This window comes from Cnephaeus nilssonii (genome assembly GCF_951640355.1).
Source record: "Cnephaeus nilssonii genome assembly, chromosome: 13".
NCBI classification, from domain to species: Eukaryota; Metazoa; Chordata; class Mammalia; order Chiroptera; family Vespertilionidae; genus Cnephaeus; species Cnephaeus nilssonii.
This window is the reverse complement of record NC_137084.1, coordinates 28,491,875-28,505,039: the sequence shown is the minus strand read 5'-3', so window position 1 is coordinate 28,505,039 and position 13,165 is coordinate 28,491,875. Positions and strand designations below refer to the sequence as shown.

The 13,165-nt window shown below is 43.6% G+C and overlaps 1 protein-coding gene across 2 annotated transcripts in view; it reads left to right on the top strand.

Moving 5' to 3' along the window:
* Positions 1–2,558: 2,558 nt before the first annotated feature.
* PRMT3 (protein arginine methyltransferase 3) overlaps positions 2,559–13,165 on the top strand; it is a 96,278-nt gene continuing 85,671 nt past the window's right edge. Inside the window, exons 1-7 of one of the 2 annotated variants that reach the window (XM_079788612.1) lie at positions 2,559–2,779; positions 3,038–3,170; positions 4,714–4,796; positions 6,800–6,849; positions 8,355–8,457; positions 10,718–10,877; positions 12,406–12,550. In XM_079788612.1, coding sequence (XP_079644738.1) covers positions 2,752–2,779; positions 3,038–3,170; positions 4,714–4,796; positions 6,800–6,849; positions 8,355–8,457; positions 10,718–10,877; positions 12,406–12,550 — 702 coding nt within the window. In that variant the 5' untranslated portion in view covers positions 2,559–2,751. Of the gene's footprint in view, positions 2,780–3,034; positions 3,171–4,713; positions 4,797–6,799; positions 6,850–8,354; positions 8,458–10,717; positions 10,878–12,405; positions 12,551–13,165 lie in introns of both variants that reach the window. The other variant, XM_079788611.1, reaches the window with a different exon arrangement.

The window sequence follows — 13,165 nt, the reverse complement described above, 5'->3', positions numbered from 1 at the left end:
CTGTCCTCTTGGAGTTTACAGTGAAGGGACAGAAGTATATGCAGAAGGGTTTCATCATAATACAAGGCATCTGTTTCATTCAACATAGTTATTGATTACCTATTATGAATTAGGCCATGTACTATGTGTCAGAGAAATGAAATAGAGACATGGCCTTACCCTCATGGGGCAAACAGTGTTGTCGGTAACAAAGAAGAAAAAAAGAGAGAAAAACAAGCAAATGGTAGGTGCTAAGAAACTTAACAGGAGGCTGCTGGGATGACAGTGGATCTTACTTTAGAAATAGTGACGTGAGGAACTTTCTGCTGAGACAAAAAGTACCTACCTATTTGTAGAGTATTCTTAGCAGAGGCCTTGAGGTGGGAAAAGGATGAGTCCAAAGGAAAGGCTGGAGGATGGGGCCCAAGATGAATGGTTGAGTTGTGATGGAACATTAGGCAGGATTATGTAGAGCCTGGTAGGCCATGGTAGTCAATTTCATTTTAGAAACATGTGCCGTAAGCATGCTAGCCTCTGGGATTAAGAGTTTGGGACATTACCTTCCGAAATTACTGTTGCCCACTCCCACCTAATAAAGCAGTCTATGGTTTGAATAGATATGGGGAAGGGAAGAAAGACATGAGGCATGGAAAGGTTTGTGTTCCTCCCACACGGCAGCCAGAATGATACTTTCTAAACCAGCGATTTTCAACTGGTGTGCCACAAGATTTTTAAAAACATGCAATACCTGACTAGTCAGGGGCACTGACCTCTTTTCCCTCAGACTGTCACATAAAAAATGACAACTACCAACACAATAGCCATCTGGTGTGAATGAATAAAAATTATACCTATTTTGTTCTGGTCGGGTGGCTCCGTTGGTGGACTATTGTCTCATACACCAAAAGGTTGTGGGTTTGATTTCCAGTCAGGACACATACCAAGATTTCAGGTTCAATTTCCAGTCGGGGTGTGTACAGGAGGCAACCCATTGATGTTTGTTTCACATCAATGTTTCTCTAAAAAAAAAATCAATGAAAATATATCTTTGGGTGAGGATTAAAGAAAGAAAAAAAATCATACCTATTTTTTGTCAGATAGGCAAAAAAAAAATATTATTTTTGGTGGGCTGCAGAATTTTAGTGATTAGTTTATGTGCCAGGAGATGAAAAAGGTTGAAAATCCCTGTACTAAACACATCTGACCGCCCTGGCACAGGTAGCTCAAGTGATTAGAGTGTTGTCTGATACAACCAGGGTTGCAGGTTCGATCTCTGGTCGGGGCACATACAATAATCAAACAATGAGTGCATAAATAAGTGGAAAAAGTTGATGTTTCTCCCTCTAAAATCAATCAATAAATAAGTAAATACATCTGACAGTATTACTCCTTTGCTTAACCAAACACGTCAACTGCTTACCGTTATTGAGGATAAAGTTAACAATTATGTCTAAACACTTTACATGTATTAACTCGTTTTTATCCTTACAATAACCCTGTGGTTAGTGCATTATCTCCGTTTTGTAGTTGAGGAAATGGAGGTAGGGAGATGTCAAGTAACTTGCTGAAAATCATAGAGTTAGGCAGTGTCTACAAAAGAAATATCCAAACCTGTAGAGAATTTTAATAAGTTTATTTGAGCCAAACTGATGACATACGCTGGGAAGCAAGATCTCAAGTGCTCCGGAGAATAAGTCTTGCAGTTTCTCTTATGCATTTAACATTAAGGAGGGAATGTAAGGAAGATTACATAAAGGTGGGAAAAAGCAAGGCCAGGATTGGGTTAGTTAACGAGGTTCTGTGCTTTCTTGAGGGCGGTTATGGTTCATTTCAAACGTGTATTAACCCAGATGCACAGAAACAATGGACAGGGCTTGCTTAAGGTCAAGATGAACCTTTTATCAAAAGTTATATGCCTGGGGTTGATTACCCAACCTGACTTGCCCAGTTAGGGATTTATGGTCAGATCACTCCGTGAAGTTATTTTCCATGGAAAAGGGATAGAAGAAGGAATCAAACCAAGTACTAGTAGGTTGGCTACGGAGTCCATGTTCTCACTTTACCACTGAACATTAAAGACTGAGATCCTTAAAGCAGCCTGCAAGGCTTTGGTCTGTAGTACCCCCAGGCTGGCTCCCGCAGTTCCCTCTCCCCCTGCTTTACCGCAGGGGGGTAGGGGCGGGGGGAGGGAAGCCCAGGAACCAGAGGAGTCCGGCTCCTGCCTGCGTTCTGCCTCCTCCGCCACCAGAGGGCGCCGCGGGCCGCTCTCCCCTCCATGAACCCAGAACGGGGGAAGCTCGGAGGGCGGGGTGCCGACTGCAAAACCACAGCGGCGTCTCCCCACCTGGGCACAGGGCTGCGGGCGAGCACCTCCCGCTAAAGCCTGTGGCAGCGGGAGGAAGAAACGAAAGTCGTGTCCAAGGCTGAGACGCTCAGACCTCTTTCCAACGCGCTGACTCCGGGCGCACTGCGTCAACACTGCGGCGGGAGAGGCGGATCTCGGGCCTCAGCCCCGCCCACCCCGGGCTTTCGCCACGCCCTCCTGTCCACGTGACCAGCGCCGCCATCTCGGGGCCGGAAGCGCTCCCGAGCCCCCCCCGCGCGCGCGCTCTCGCGTGTCTAGACGCCCGCGAAGTGCCCCCAACTCCTTCCCTGCCGCGCGCGTGCGCGCGCTCGTTCCCGGGCCCCGGTCCGAGAGTCCCGCGACGGCCGCGCGCGCCGCTCAGCCAGGTCCCCGCCCCCAGCACGCCGGGCTCCCCGGGCACCTCAGCCATGTGCTCGTTAGCGTCGGGCGCTACTGGTGGGTAACTCCCGGCCCCTCAGCACCCGCGCCGCCGAGGGGCTGGTGAAAGACCCTTTCCTCCCACTGCAGCCTCCGGGGCGCGGAGCCCGGGCGGTGGGGCCTTGCTGGGGGGGTTGAGGGGGGATGGGGGAGGTGCCGGGGAGCGGGGCGCGGGCGGCGCTCCCCTGCAGTGGAGCCCTCTCCCCACCCTCCTTCTCGTGCGCCGGGCCGGCCCTGGCGTCCGAAGCGGACCTGACTTTTTGCGTGTGCTAGGAGGCCGGGGCGCTGTGGAGGATGAGGAGGACCTGCCAGACCTGTCCGACAGCGGGGACGAGGCCGCCTGGGAGGACGAGGACGATGCTGAGCTCCCCCACGACAAGCAGCAGACCCCCTGCCTGTTCTGTGACAGGTTCGTCCTCCTCGGCGCCGGGGCTCCTGCCCTCCCGGGGGTGCCCTGCGCTCCAATTCTCCAGCCTGTGGTTTGGAGTGAGGGCTTGTGGAGAAGGAAGACCCCCAAGTGGTATTAGAGGGGGGAGCCATGAACTGGAAGCCAGGTTGTCTTCGGCGGGCCTCAGTTTCCCCGTGTGTAACAGGATAGGGTTTTGAACTGGATCTGTGGCTCCCAATTCTGGTTGTGTACCTTTGTGTCACCTCAAACACTTAGAAAAACACACAGATGCTGAACTCCGCACCACAGTCCTTCTAAGGATGGCGATCCAGGAATCTTCTCTTATTTTTATAAAGGTCCCAATCTCAGAGTCACTAAACTAATCTCTCAGGAGGACCCTTCCAGCTTTACCAATTCTGTAATTCTCAGACAAGCAGAGAGCTTCACAGGTGCAATGCTTGATTTGAACCATTTAAAGAACAACCCTTCTTAGGTTGGGCTCCTCCCCTATTGAAGGGGAAGGAATTGATGCCTTTTCACTTAGGTTAAAAAAAAGACTCGGATATCAGTCACGTGCTCAAGGTCACACAGCTGTGGTGTGTCATATCCAAACCCATGTTCTTTCCACGTACAATTCTGCCTCTTCATCTCCACAAGCATTGACTTTGGCTGCTGTCCTGGCACGTGGGCATGAAAGAGGCCTGTGTGGCATCGGCCAGGGTCACTTGATAAACATTTTTCAGTTTTCCTTAAATCTGGGCATGGTGCTGGTTGGTGGTATGTTAGCCCCTATGGATTCATCATTGTTTGCACCTGTTGCCTCATATGGGTAGCTATAGATGCGTGAAATTTGTGGAGCAGCAGGATGGACTTCTTTGTGACAGGCTGCATAAATGCTGCAAAAATGACCGGTCTTGGTAAACATTTGTTGAAAGCTAACTGCTGCATGGCACTGTGCGAGGCATAGAAAAGAGATACGCAGCTTCTGTGCTGCGTATGCCTACTTTGCGTCCTTCAGTTTTGCAGGTCACATAATCGAGACTTGGTCCTCACAGTGTCTGTAATGCAAGTACTTTGGGAACACTACAAGATCACCTTTGAAGTACAGCACTTAGGGAATATGCCAGCTGTAAAATTACATTTTATGCGTTATTTCTGAAAGTACTTTGAGCTTTGCCAGTTCAAAGCCTCCAAAAACAAAATTGACACTTAAGAGGAAAAAGAGTCTTACGTAGGGAATTTTCATATCTTGAAAGAAACAGAATCTATCAAAGGGAGTTCTCTTTCTTAAAAGACTTTTGGTAAATTCAGTGCTTTTAATCGGCAAATAAATTACCTTTGACATTTAATGGGTAGTTGGTTTGTTTTAGGTGTAAAATGGAACTGAGAAGCACTGATTCCCTCTGGTTCCTGACTCTACAGAGAATGTTTGTTTTCTCTTAATTGGGAGTAAAACTAGAAACCAGCAGGTTGGGAGGTAAAGGGATTGTATGTTTAACATAAAATCAATATTTAGACTTTTTGGGGACTTTTTCATGAAGCTATTTATTGCTTGATTTTTCAGGTTATTTACATCTGCTGAAGAAACATTTTCGCACTGTAAGTCTGAGCATCAATTTAATATTGATACCATGGTCCATAAACATGGTGAGTATTTTTTAGAATAAAGAACATTTTAGTTGTGAAATTTAAGTTCAAACTATATTTTTCCAGACCTTTCCTTTTCTAAACAATAGTGAAATATATAGCAACAACCTATCTTTTTGTGATAGTGGCCTTTGAGGAAAGATTAAATATAAGTCATTCTTCTAGATAGGATTTCACTGTAAGCTTATATTGACTTAACAACTCAAAAGGAAGTCAATATAATGATTGCATTTTTATCATATAAATATTAGAATTAAGGAGAGCAAGCATAAAGTTGGACTTGGGAAAGGAGGTGGAACATTATGAAAAAAGACAACTTACCAAGTCAAAGCATAACGTGAAATTCAAGGCATACAAGGTCGAGTTTTATAAGGAGTTTGGTAAAAGATTATAGAAAAAGGATTGATGAAATTAAGGTGGTAAGTAAAATATTTAGATGATGATCCTTTTGAGACTTGCATTTAACCATACCTATTTTACTAATAAAGCCTTCCACTTCTTTAAATGGATGTAGAAGACCTGCACTCTTCCACTAAAATTAAGTACAGAATTGTTTTTTTGGCCCCTGTATTTACTAACAACTGCAAAGGACATTAGATAAACGTGATATAATATGTTTATAAATTGTAAATTTAAGTGCAGCTACTTTTGAAAGGCATGGATAACTTAGTCTCTTGGATTTTTTTTTTCATGTTTTTAACAAGCATTTTTAAAGTATGACTTGGAATCATACTGTAAATATAACTTCGTACTAGAGGCCCAGTGCTCAAATTCATGCACTGGTGGGTTCCCTCAGGTGGCCTGCAGGAATAGGGCCCCAGCTCACGCCCCCAAGCTCACAACCCCAGCTTGCGCCCCCAGCCTCACAGCCCCGCCTGGCACCCTGCCTTAGCCTGGCACCACCCCCTCACCTGCTCCACTGTCCCACCTGTGGGGCCATCTATTGGGGCTGGGCCCCCCACCTGGCTCCCTCAGCACCTGGGAGCCAGGCGGCGGCCCCATCCCCCACCACCGCTGCTGGTCGCCATCTGCGGGGTGATCAGTGGGGTAATTGGGCCCCTGCTCGAACCCGCCTTGGCCTGGCACCGCCCACTCACTTGCTCCACCATCCCACCGCGGTCCTGCTCTCATTGGGGCCCATCGGGGCCAGCAGCGCCTCCACTGCTGCCCACTGCCAACGCTGCATGGCCGACACCTGCCATGTTCTGCGCCACCCCCTGGTGGTCAGCGCCTGTCATAGCGAGCGGTCGAACTCCTGGTCGGACAATTTGCATATTAGGGTTTTATTACATAGGATTTTTTTCTCACCACATAGGGATTTTTCTATGCTATTATGAACATAAAAAATTTTTGTATGCTATTATGTTCCTCATACAACATTTCTCAGGAGAGATCTGTTGGATTGCTAGTGACTGGAACTCAAACCTGAGACGCTTCAGTGCTCAGGTCGATGCTCTAACCACTTAACCACTGGCCAAGGCTGTTTTCCCCTGTTTTAAATGCTCTTTCATTTCTGGAAAGATATGGGAACCAGATAACAAGCCTCATTGTTTTCCAATATGCATCATTTAACTTAATGTTAAAGCTAATACACTTTGTATACTCCATATTCTGGCTAAATTATAATTTGGTAGGCACTGTAAAAACTGGGGATGTAGAAACTAAGTTCTAATATCAACTGCCCTATACTTGGAAAAGTCTGTGACCTGTTTCCTGATTTGTAATGCTCTTAGAAATGAAAAGAATTCTAAAAATTAATTTTCCATATTTTAAAATGCAAGAAAAACATTAAAAAATTGTCATTTATGCTAGCTGTTTCTCAATTACAATATTCAGAAGTATCAAAATTACTATTTCTAGTTCTTAACAAGAAATTAAAAATATAAGTTGTAGTTTAGAGGACAGAAATATTTTATTGTCTAACCAGAGAAGCCACTATAGAACAGGTCAGTTAAACAAAACTCATGTTAAAATAGGTAAATTATCTTTTTTTCCCCCTTTAGGACTTGAATTCTATGGATACATTAAACTAATAAATTTTATTAGGCTTAAGGTAAGTTGGTGACTTAATTTAAAATTTTGTTTTGAAACTAAAGAAATACCACTACCAGTGGTGACTAAAAGAATACGAAGAACTGCTTTACAAGAAACTGTTAAATTTGTCAGACATCATATTGGAATCATGGACATTAGGAAATGCCACAATATACAGGACCAAGTAAATCAGGGGTTGGGGAACCTTTTTCTGCCAGGGGCCATTTGGATATTTATAACATCATTCATGGGCCAAAATTATCAACTTAAAAATTAGCCTGCTATATTTGGTCAAACATTTAATTAACTCACCCCTAATACCTTGGCAGGGCCAGACCAAATGATTTCACGGATCTTATAGGCCCGAGGGTGAGATGTTCCCCACCCCTGAAGTAAATGGATGCACACCATGCTTAATAAGTGTCATTTTTAACTGCATCTAAGAGATGAACCAATGTTATATATAAAAAAGTAATTCAGATTCAGATAAAGGAGAAGTACTAAAAGTGTTTCTGTAAAATCCAAAATAATTCCTAGTGTGATTTCAAGTACTCTCTTTGTTCTGTTTTTCAAATACTTTGTTCTTCTTTCTGTTCTATTTAAATGAGTATTTATAATGCCACTTCCTCCAGATCCAAACAATATAAAATTGTGCAGTGATACCATTGATTAAGCAGTCATCCAATCAAGTTAAGGAAATGACAATTGAACATAGACTCCTTAAATAGAGATTTTGTATAATGTCAACATGATTTCCTTTTTTAATTTTCCTAGTTTTTGCTAAGGGAATTTTATGATTATACTAGGGGCCAGTGCACGAATTCATGCACCTTGAAAGGAACTGTGGGCTGCGAGGCTACAATTTGGCACAGGGGCGGGTCTCGACCCATCCTTTGTGCCCCCGTCTGGCCCTTCCTGCTGCGGCCCCCAATCCCTTCTCTGCCGGCAGCCCCACTCCCGCCGCTGCTCCCATGTGCTGACGGTGCTAGCCCCGCTTGCACCCGCTGACAGTGCCGAGCGATCAGGACCGACACCAGGTGCCAGCAGTGGGTGCAAGTGGGCTTCGCCAGCAGCGGGTGCGAGAGGCAGCTGTTGGTCCCGATCGCCCCTCAGGAGCAGGGGGAGGTGGAGAAGCCCTGAGGGGCGATCAGGGCTGGCAGCCACTTTTTTCACCAGCTGACGGCGCCGAGCGATTGGGACCAGCACCGGGCGCCAGCAGCAGATGCGAGCGCCGGGCAGGACCGTGGCACATGGGAGCAAAGAATTTTCAGTAACCACCAGAGGCTTGCCCACCAGCGCTATGTCCTGGCGCTCCTGCTCACCTGCTCCACCATCCTGCCGTGGCCAACACCTGCCATGTCCTGCCTGCTGCCAATGCCCGCTAAGTTCCGCATGCAGCCCCTGGTGGTCAACGCATGTCATAGCGATCGGTTGTTCGGTTGTTCTGCCATTTGGTCTATTTGCATATTAGGGTTTTATATGTATAGATGCATTGAAAAAACATGCAATTAATTTTACATCCAGAATCCTACAGTTGAGTATATGAATTCCATATGTAATCCAGTGCCTTGGGAAAAAGAAGAGTATTTGAAGCCAGTATTAGAAGATGACCTTTTACTTCAGTTTGGTAAGATGAATATATCCTTTCTGGAATATGTTTCAAATATTATACTTACTTAAAGAAAAAGTAAACTCCATTTTAGTCACTCTGATTTCATTAGTTTTCCCTACTCTTCCCTTTCTGTTCCAAGATCCCATGTAGGATAAACAGTATATTTAGTTGCCATGTCTCCTCAAGCCCCTCTTGGCTATGACAGTTCTCAGGCTTTCCTTATTTTTGATGACCTTGACAGTTTTGAGGGTTACTAGTGTACAAAAATTTAAAGTGGAACATGATTTGCATAGTTCAAAGTATCGTCCCAAGAAATTTTATTTTATTTTTTTTATTTTTATTTTTTTAAAATATATTTTATTGATTTTTTACAGAGAGGAAGGGAGAGAGATAGAGTCAGAAACATCGATGTGAGAGAAACATCGATCAGCTGCTTCCTGCACAGATGTGCCCGCAACCAAGGTACATGCCCTTGACCGGAATCGAACCTGGGACCCTTCAGTCCGCAGGCCGACGTTCTATCCACTGAGCCAAACAGGTCTCGGCAGAAATTTTATTTTTGTTAATCCTTATCTGAGGATATTTTTTCCATGGATTTTTTTTTCTGTTTTTTAGAGAGGGTGGAAGGGAGGAAATGGAGTGGGGGGGGGAGGGGAGAGAGAGAGAAAGAGAGAAAGAAAAAGAAACATTGATGTGATAGAGACACATCAGTTGGTTGCCTCACACATGCCTGGGATTGAACTTGCAACCCAGGTACATGCCCATGACCAGGAATCAAACCCAAAACCTTTTAGTGCACAGGCCAGTGTTCTAACCACTGAACATACCAGCCAGGGCCCAAGCAATTTATTAATTACAAAGGAGATGTTAACTTTTCAGTGGAGGAATCCAGCAGACCACAACCAAGTGATTGAGGCAGGCATGAGTTTGAATCATAGTTCCTTCATTAAACAGCTGTATAACTTTGGGCTAGTCACTTAATTTTTCTAAAATTTATTTTCCCCATGCATTAATCCAGGGATAATTATTTACAGTTTAGCTTTCTTTTGAGGATTAACTGAGATGTAATGCATGTACATGAAAGATAGCTGGTAATCAATAAATATTAGGGTTTTTTCCTTCCACTTTTTTGTTTCTTCCAGTATTTGGTTCCGTATAATTAATGCTTATTTATGTGTTCAATTTAGCCAACTAATGAAAAACATAGACTTACAGCATGCTCTTTAAATTCAAATTGAAGCAGTTTGGATTTATACATTGACTTAAAGTACTTTTACTAATTTTTTTTCAATTGGTTGCATAATAGGCATTTAGTATATATGCATTTATTCCTAACATATTTATATATTTACTAGTGGCCCAGTGCACGAAATTCATGCACGGAGGGGGGTTCCTTCAGCCCAGCCTGCACCCTCTCTAATTGGGGACCCCTTTGGGGGATGTCCGACTGCCGGTTTAGGCCCACAGGGATTGGGCCTAAGCTGGCAATTGGAAATCCCTCTCGCCAAATGGGACCGCTGGCTCCTAACTGCTCACCTGCCTGCCTGCCTGATCGCCCCTAACTGCCTCTGCTGGCCTGCCTGATTGCCTCCAACTGCCCTCCCCTGCTGGCCTGATCTCGCCCCCAACTGCCCCCACCACCCCCTGGCCTGATTGACCCTAACTGCCTCTGCCTGCCTGATCATCCCTAACTGCCCTCCCCTGCCGACCTGATCTTGCTCCCAACTGCCCTCCCCTGCAGGCCTAATTTCGCCCCCAACTGCCCTCCCCTGCCGGCCAATTTGGTTCTGATTGGTCAGTTTCTATGCCAGTCAGCGTCAAAAGCTCCGCCTCCTAGGCAGCCATTGGCTCCTCACAGTTCACCCAGATTTGGTTCTTATTGGTCGGTTTCTATGCCAGTCAGCTTCTCCGGGCCTATCTCTGGGCCTGATCAGAGAGGCAGGGCTGATCAGCAGCCCCTGCAGAGGCCTGGAGAGAAACAGAGGCGTGGCTGCTGGTGAAGCCCGGAGACAAAAAGAGAGGCAGTGGCTGATCATCAGCTGCCACAGAGGCTGCGGATCAGACCCTGCCTCTCTTCAGGCCTCTCTCCGGGCCTGATCTGCAGCCCCCTCGGCAGTCGGTGTTGGGTGGCCGCACCCACACCAGCGGCAGTCAGAACTGCAGAACTGACTTCTGGTGTTCTGTCGAGCCTTCAGTCGTTTTAGACGTGACGGACCCTGGCTCTTTATATATATAGATTATAAGATGGCCTGATAATGTCCATTTATTTTTTTAGATGTAGAAGATCTTTATGAACCAGTGTCAGTCCCATTCTCATTCCCCAATGGACTCAGTGAAAATACCTCTGTTGTTGAAAAATTGAAACATATGGAAGCCAGGGCACTGTCTGCTGAAGCTGCCTTAGCTAAAGCGCGTGAGGATCTTCAAAGAATGAGGTAATTTATCAGTCTATAAAAAATTAATTGTTTAGACCCACCCAAAATAATACAACTAATAATAAGATAGGATTTGGTAAGACATTTTATATACTGGAAAATACAATGTAGATATTTAATTTTAATATATTAAAACGATACAACAATATTTTTATACATTGTGACATTGTTGATTAACATAAAGTTCTCATATACTTTATCATTTTATACTAATGATAATTGTCTTCTTAAGTGTTTTTGTTCTTTGATGCTGCCTTCCTTTGAATTACCCTATTTCTAATAGATTTCTCTATTTTACTTTTCCTCTCCTAGGCTTTTTTGTTGTTGTTAATCCTTGCCCAAGGATATTTTTTCCATTGATTTTTAGAGAGAGTGAAAGGGAAGGAGGGAGGGGGAGAGAGAAAGAGAGAGAAACATCGATGTGAGGGAGACATATCGATTGGTTGCCTTCCGCTCATGTCCCAACCTGGGAGCTGGGGTTCGAACCTGCAACCCTTTGGTGTGAGGGCCAATGTTCTAGCAACACCGGCCGGGGCTGCTCTCCCAGGCTTTTAAAGTGGTAGGATTAATATTTTTATATTTGGGAGGAATATGGGGTTAAAATGTTTGTTTTTAAAGAATCAAAATATAATTATGGTATAGTATTTAATCAGAAAAACCAGACACATATGATGGTTTTCTCCAGTGAGTAAGTTAGCATTCTACTGGCTTAGTACTTCTCAGAATTCAATGTGCATGTAAATCACCTGGGGATCTTGTTAAACTGTAGATTCTGATTTACGAGGTGTCTAGTAGGGCCTGAGATTCTGCCTTGTTATCAAGTATACGTCTAGCTTTACCTCCTGGATTTGTAATTTGGTTGTTGCCCGAGTACCCACTTGATGGTTTGCCAGAATGTTGTGTAGGAAGGATAGTATAGCTGATTGCAGTTTCCCTTGCCTGTTTCTGAGATTTTATGCTGGGTAACCTAGTAACCACCAATAACTCTACTGTCTGCATCTTTGCACTTCTTCCACATGCATACCTTACAAATTCTTAATATGTGATCAGAGAGGGAACTAAGTTTTAGAGCTGCAGTGGATGGTGTTGGTGTATGAAAATCTCAATTTGGGTCCACTTTCTGCCCATATAACCCTTTGATGAGATAATAGGTTTTAAAGAATATTAATAGTGTTGAAATATAGTATTACATTGATTCAGCTACTAAAATAAGCTTTTGGAATATTAAGAATAATAAAGTTGAATAAAGGTAATGTGCTTATTTTATTCAGTTGAAAGATATAAACAGCTATAATCTGCAGTTGGCAGTGCTTTGTGGTTTGCAGAAAGAATGCTTACAACTGGGTTTGAATATGCCATTGCTTGAGATCCAGCAGGGGGAGCTTTCAATTGCTTATGATAGAATTATTTAGAAGGCTCATCACACTCTACTCACTCCTGCCCCCCGTTCCTCTTCCTCAACCTCTAGCCTTCCCTTTTTCATGGTCCAATAAACCTGTCTCAAGGGTGTATTTCAAATTGATTACAGACAATTTGCTCAGGATTTTGTGATGAACGCAGATGTCAGAACCTGGTCGGCATCTACTACTGCCATTGCAGACCTTCAGGAGGATGAGGATGGTGTTTATTTCAGCTCATACGGGCATTATGGGATACATGAAGAAATGCTAAAGGTTAGAAAGAGCACAAATGCACCAAATCCATAATTAAGGAAAATTTTAATAAGACAAGTCCTTAATACATATGCTATAGAAAACTGGTTTCTGTTTTTTTTGTGTGTGTTTTTTTAATAGCTGCTTTTTAAATCTCTTTGGTGCTTGATAGCTCGTCTTGGGTTGAAAAGATTGCAGAAGCATCAAAGTCATTTAAGTTCTGTTTAAGATCATTATTAATCTTAGTTATGGAATTACTTTTGCTTTAAATAGAACATTGGTAAAAAACAACTGCTTTAGTCTTCTCAAGAACAACTATTAAATATGAATAAATAAATTATACTTTTGCCTTTAAATGTACAAAGGAAATGATTAATTTTAGTGTTTTAAATAGCTATACTGATTTCAGTTTGGGCAAATAATTCCTTGGTACAAAGTTTAATTATAAGTCATTTTCAATTGTTATGGCATAACTCTTTTACATTTGAAATCATTGATATATGGAGAAATTTTCTAAATTGCTTAAATCAGGTATTTAAGTTTAGCTGGTTTTAATTTTTATAATAGTAATGTCCACATAAAATACAAGAAGATTTCTAGTTATACCTGGTAGTTATAGATTTCTAGTTATGTATT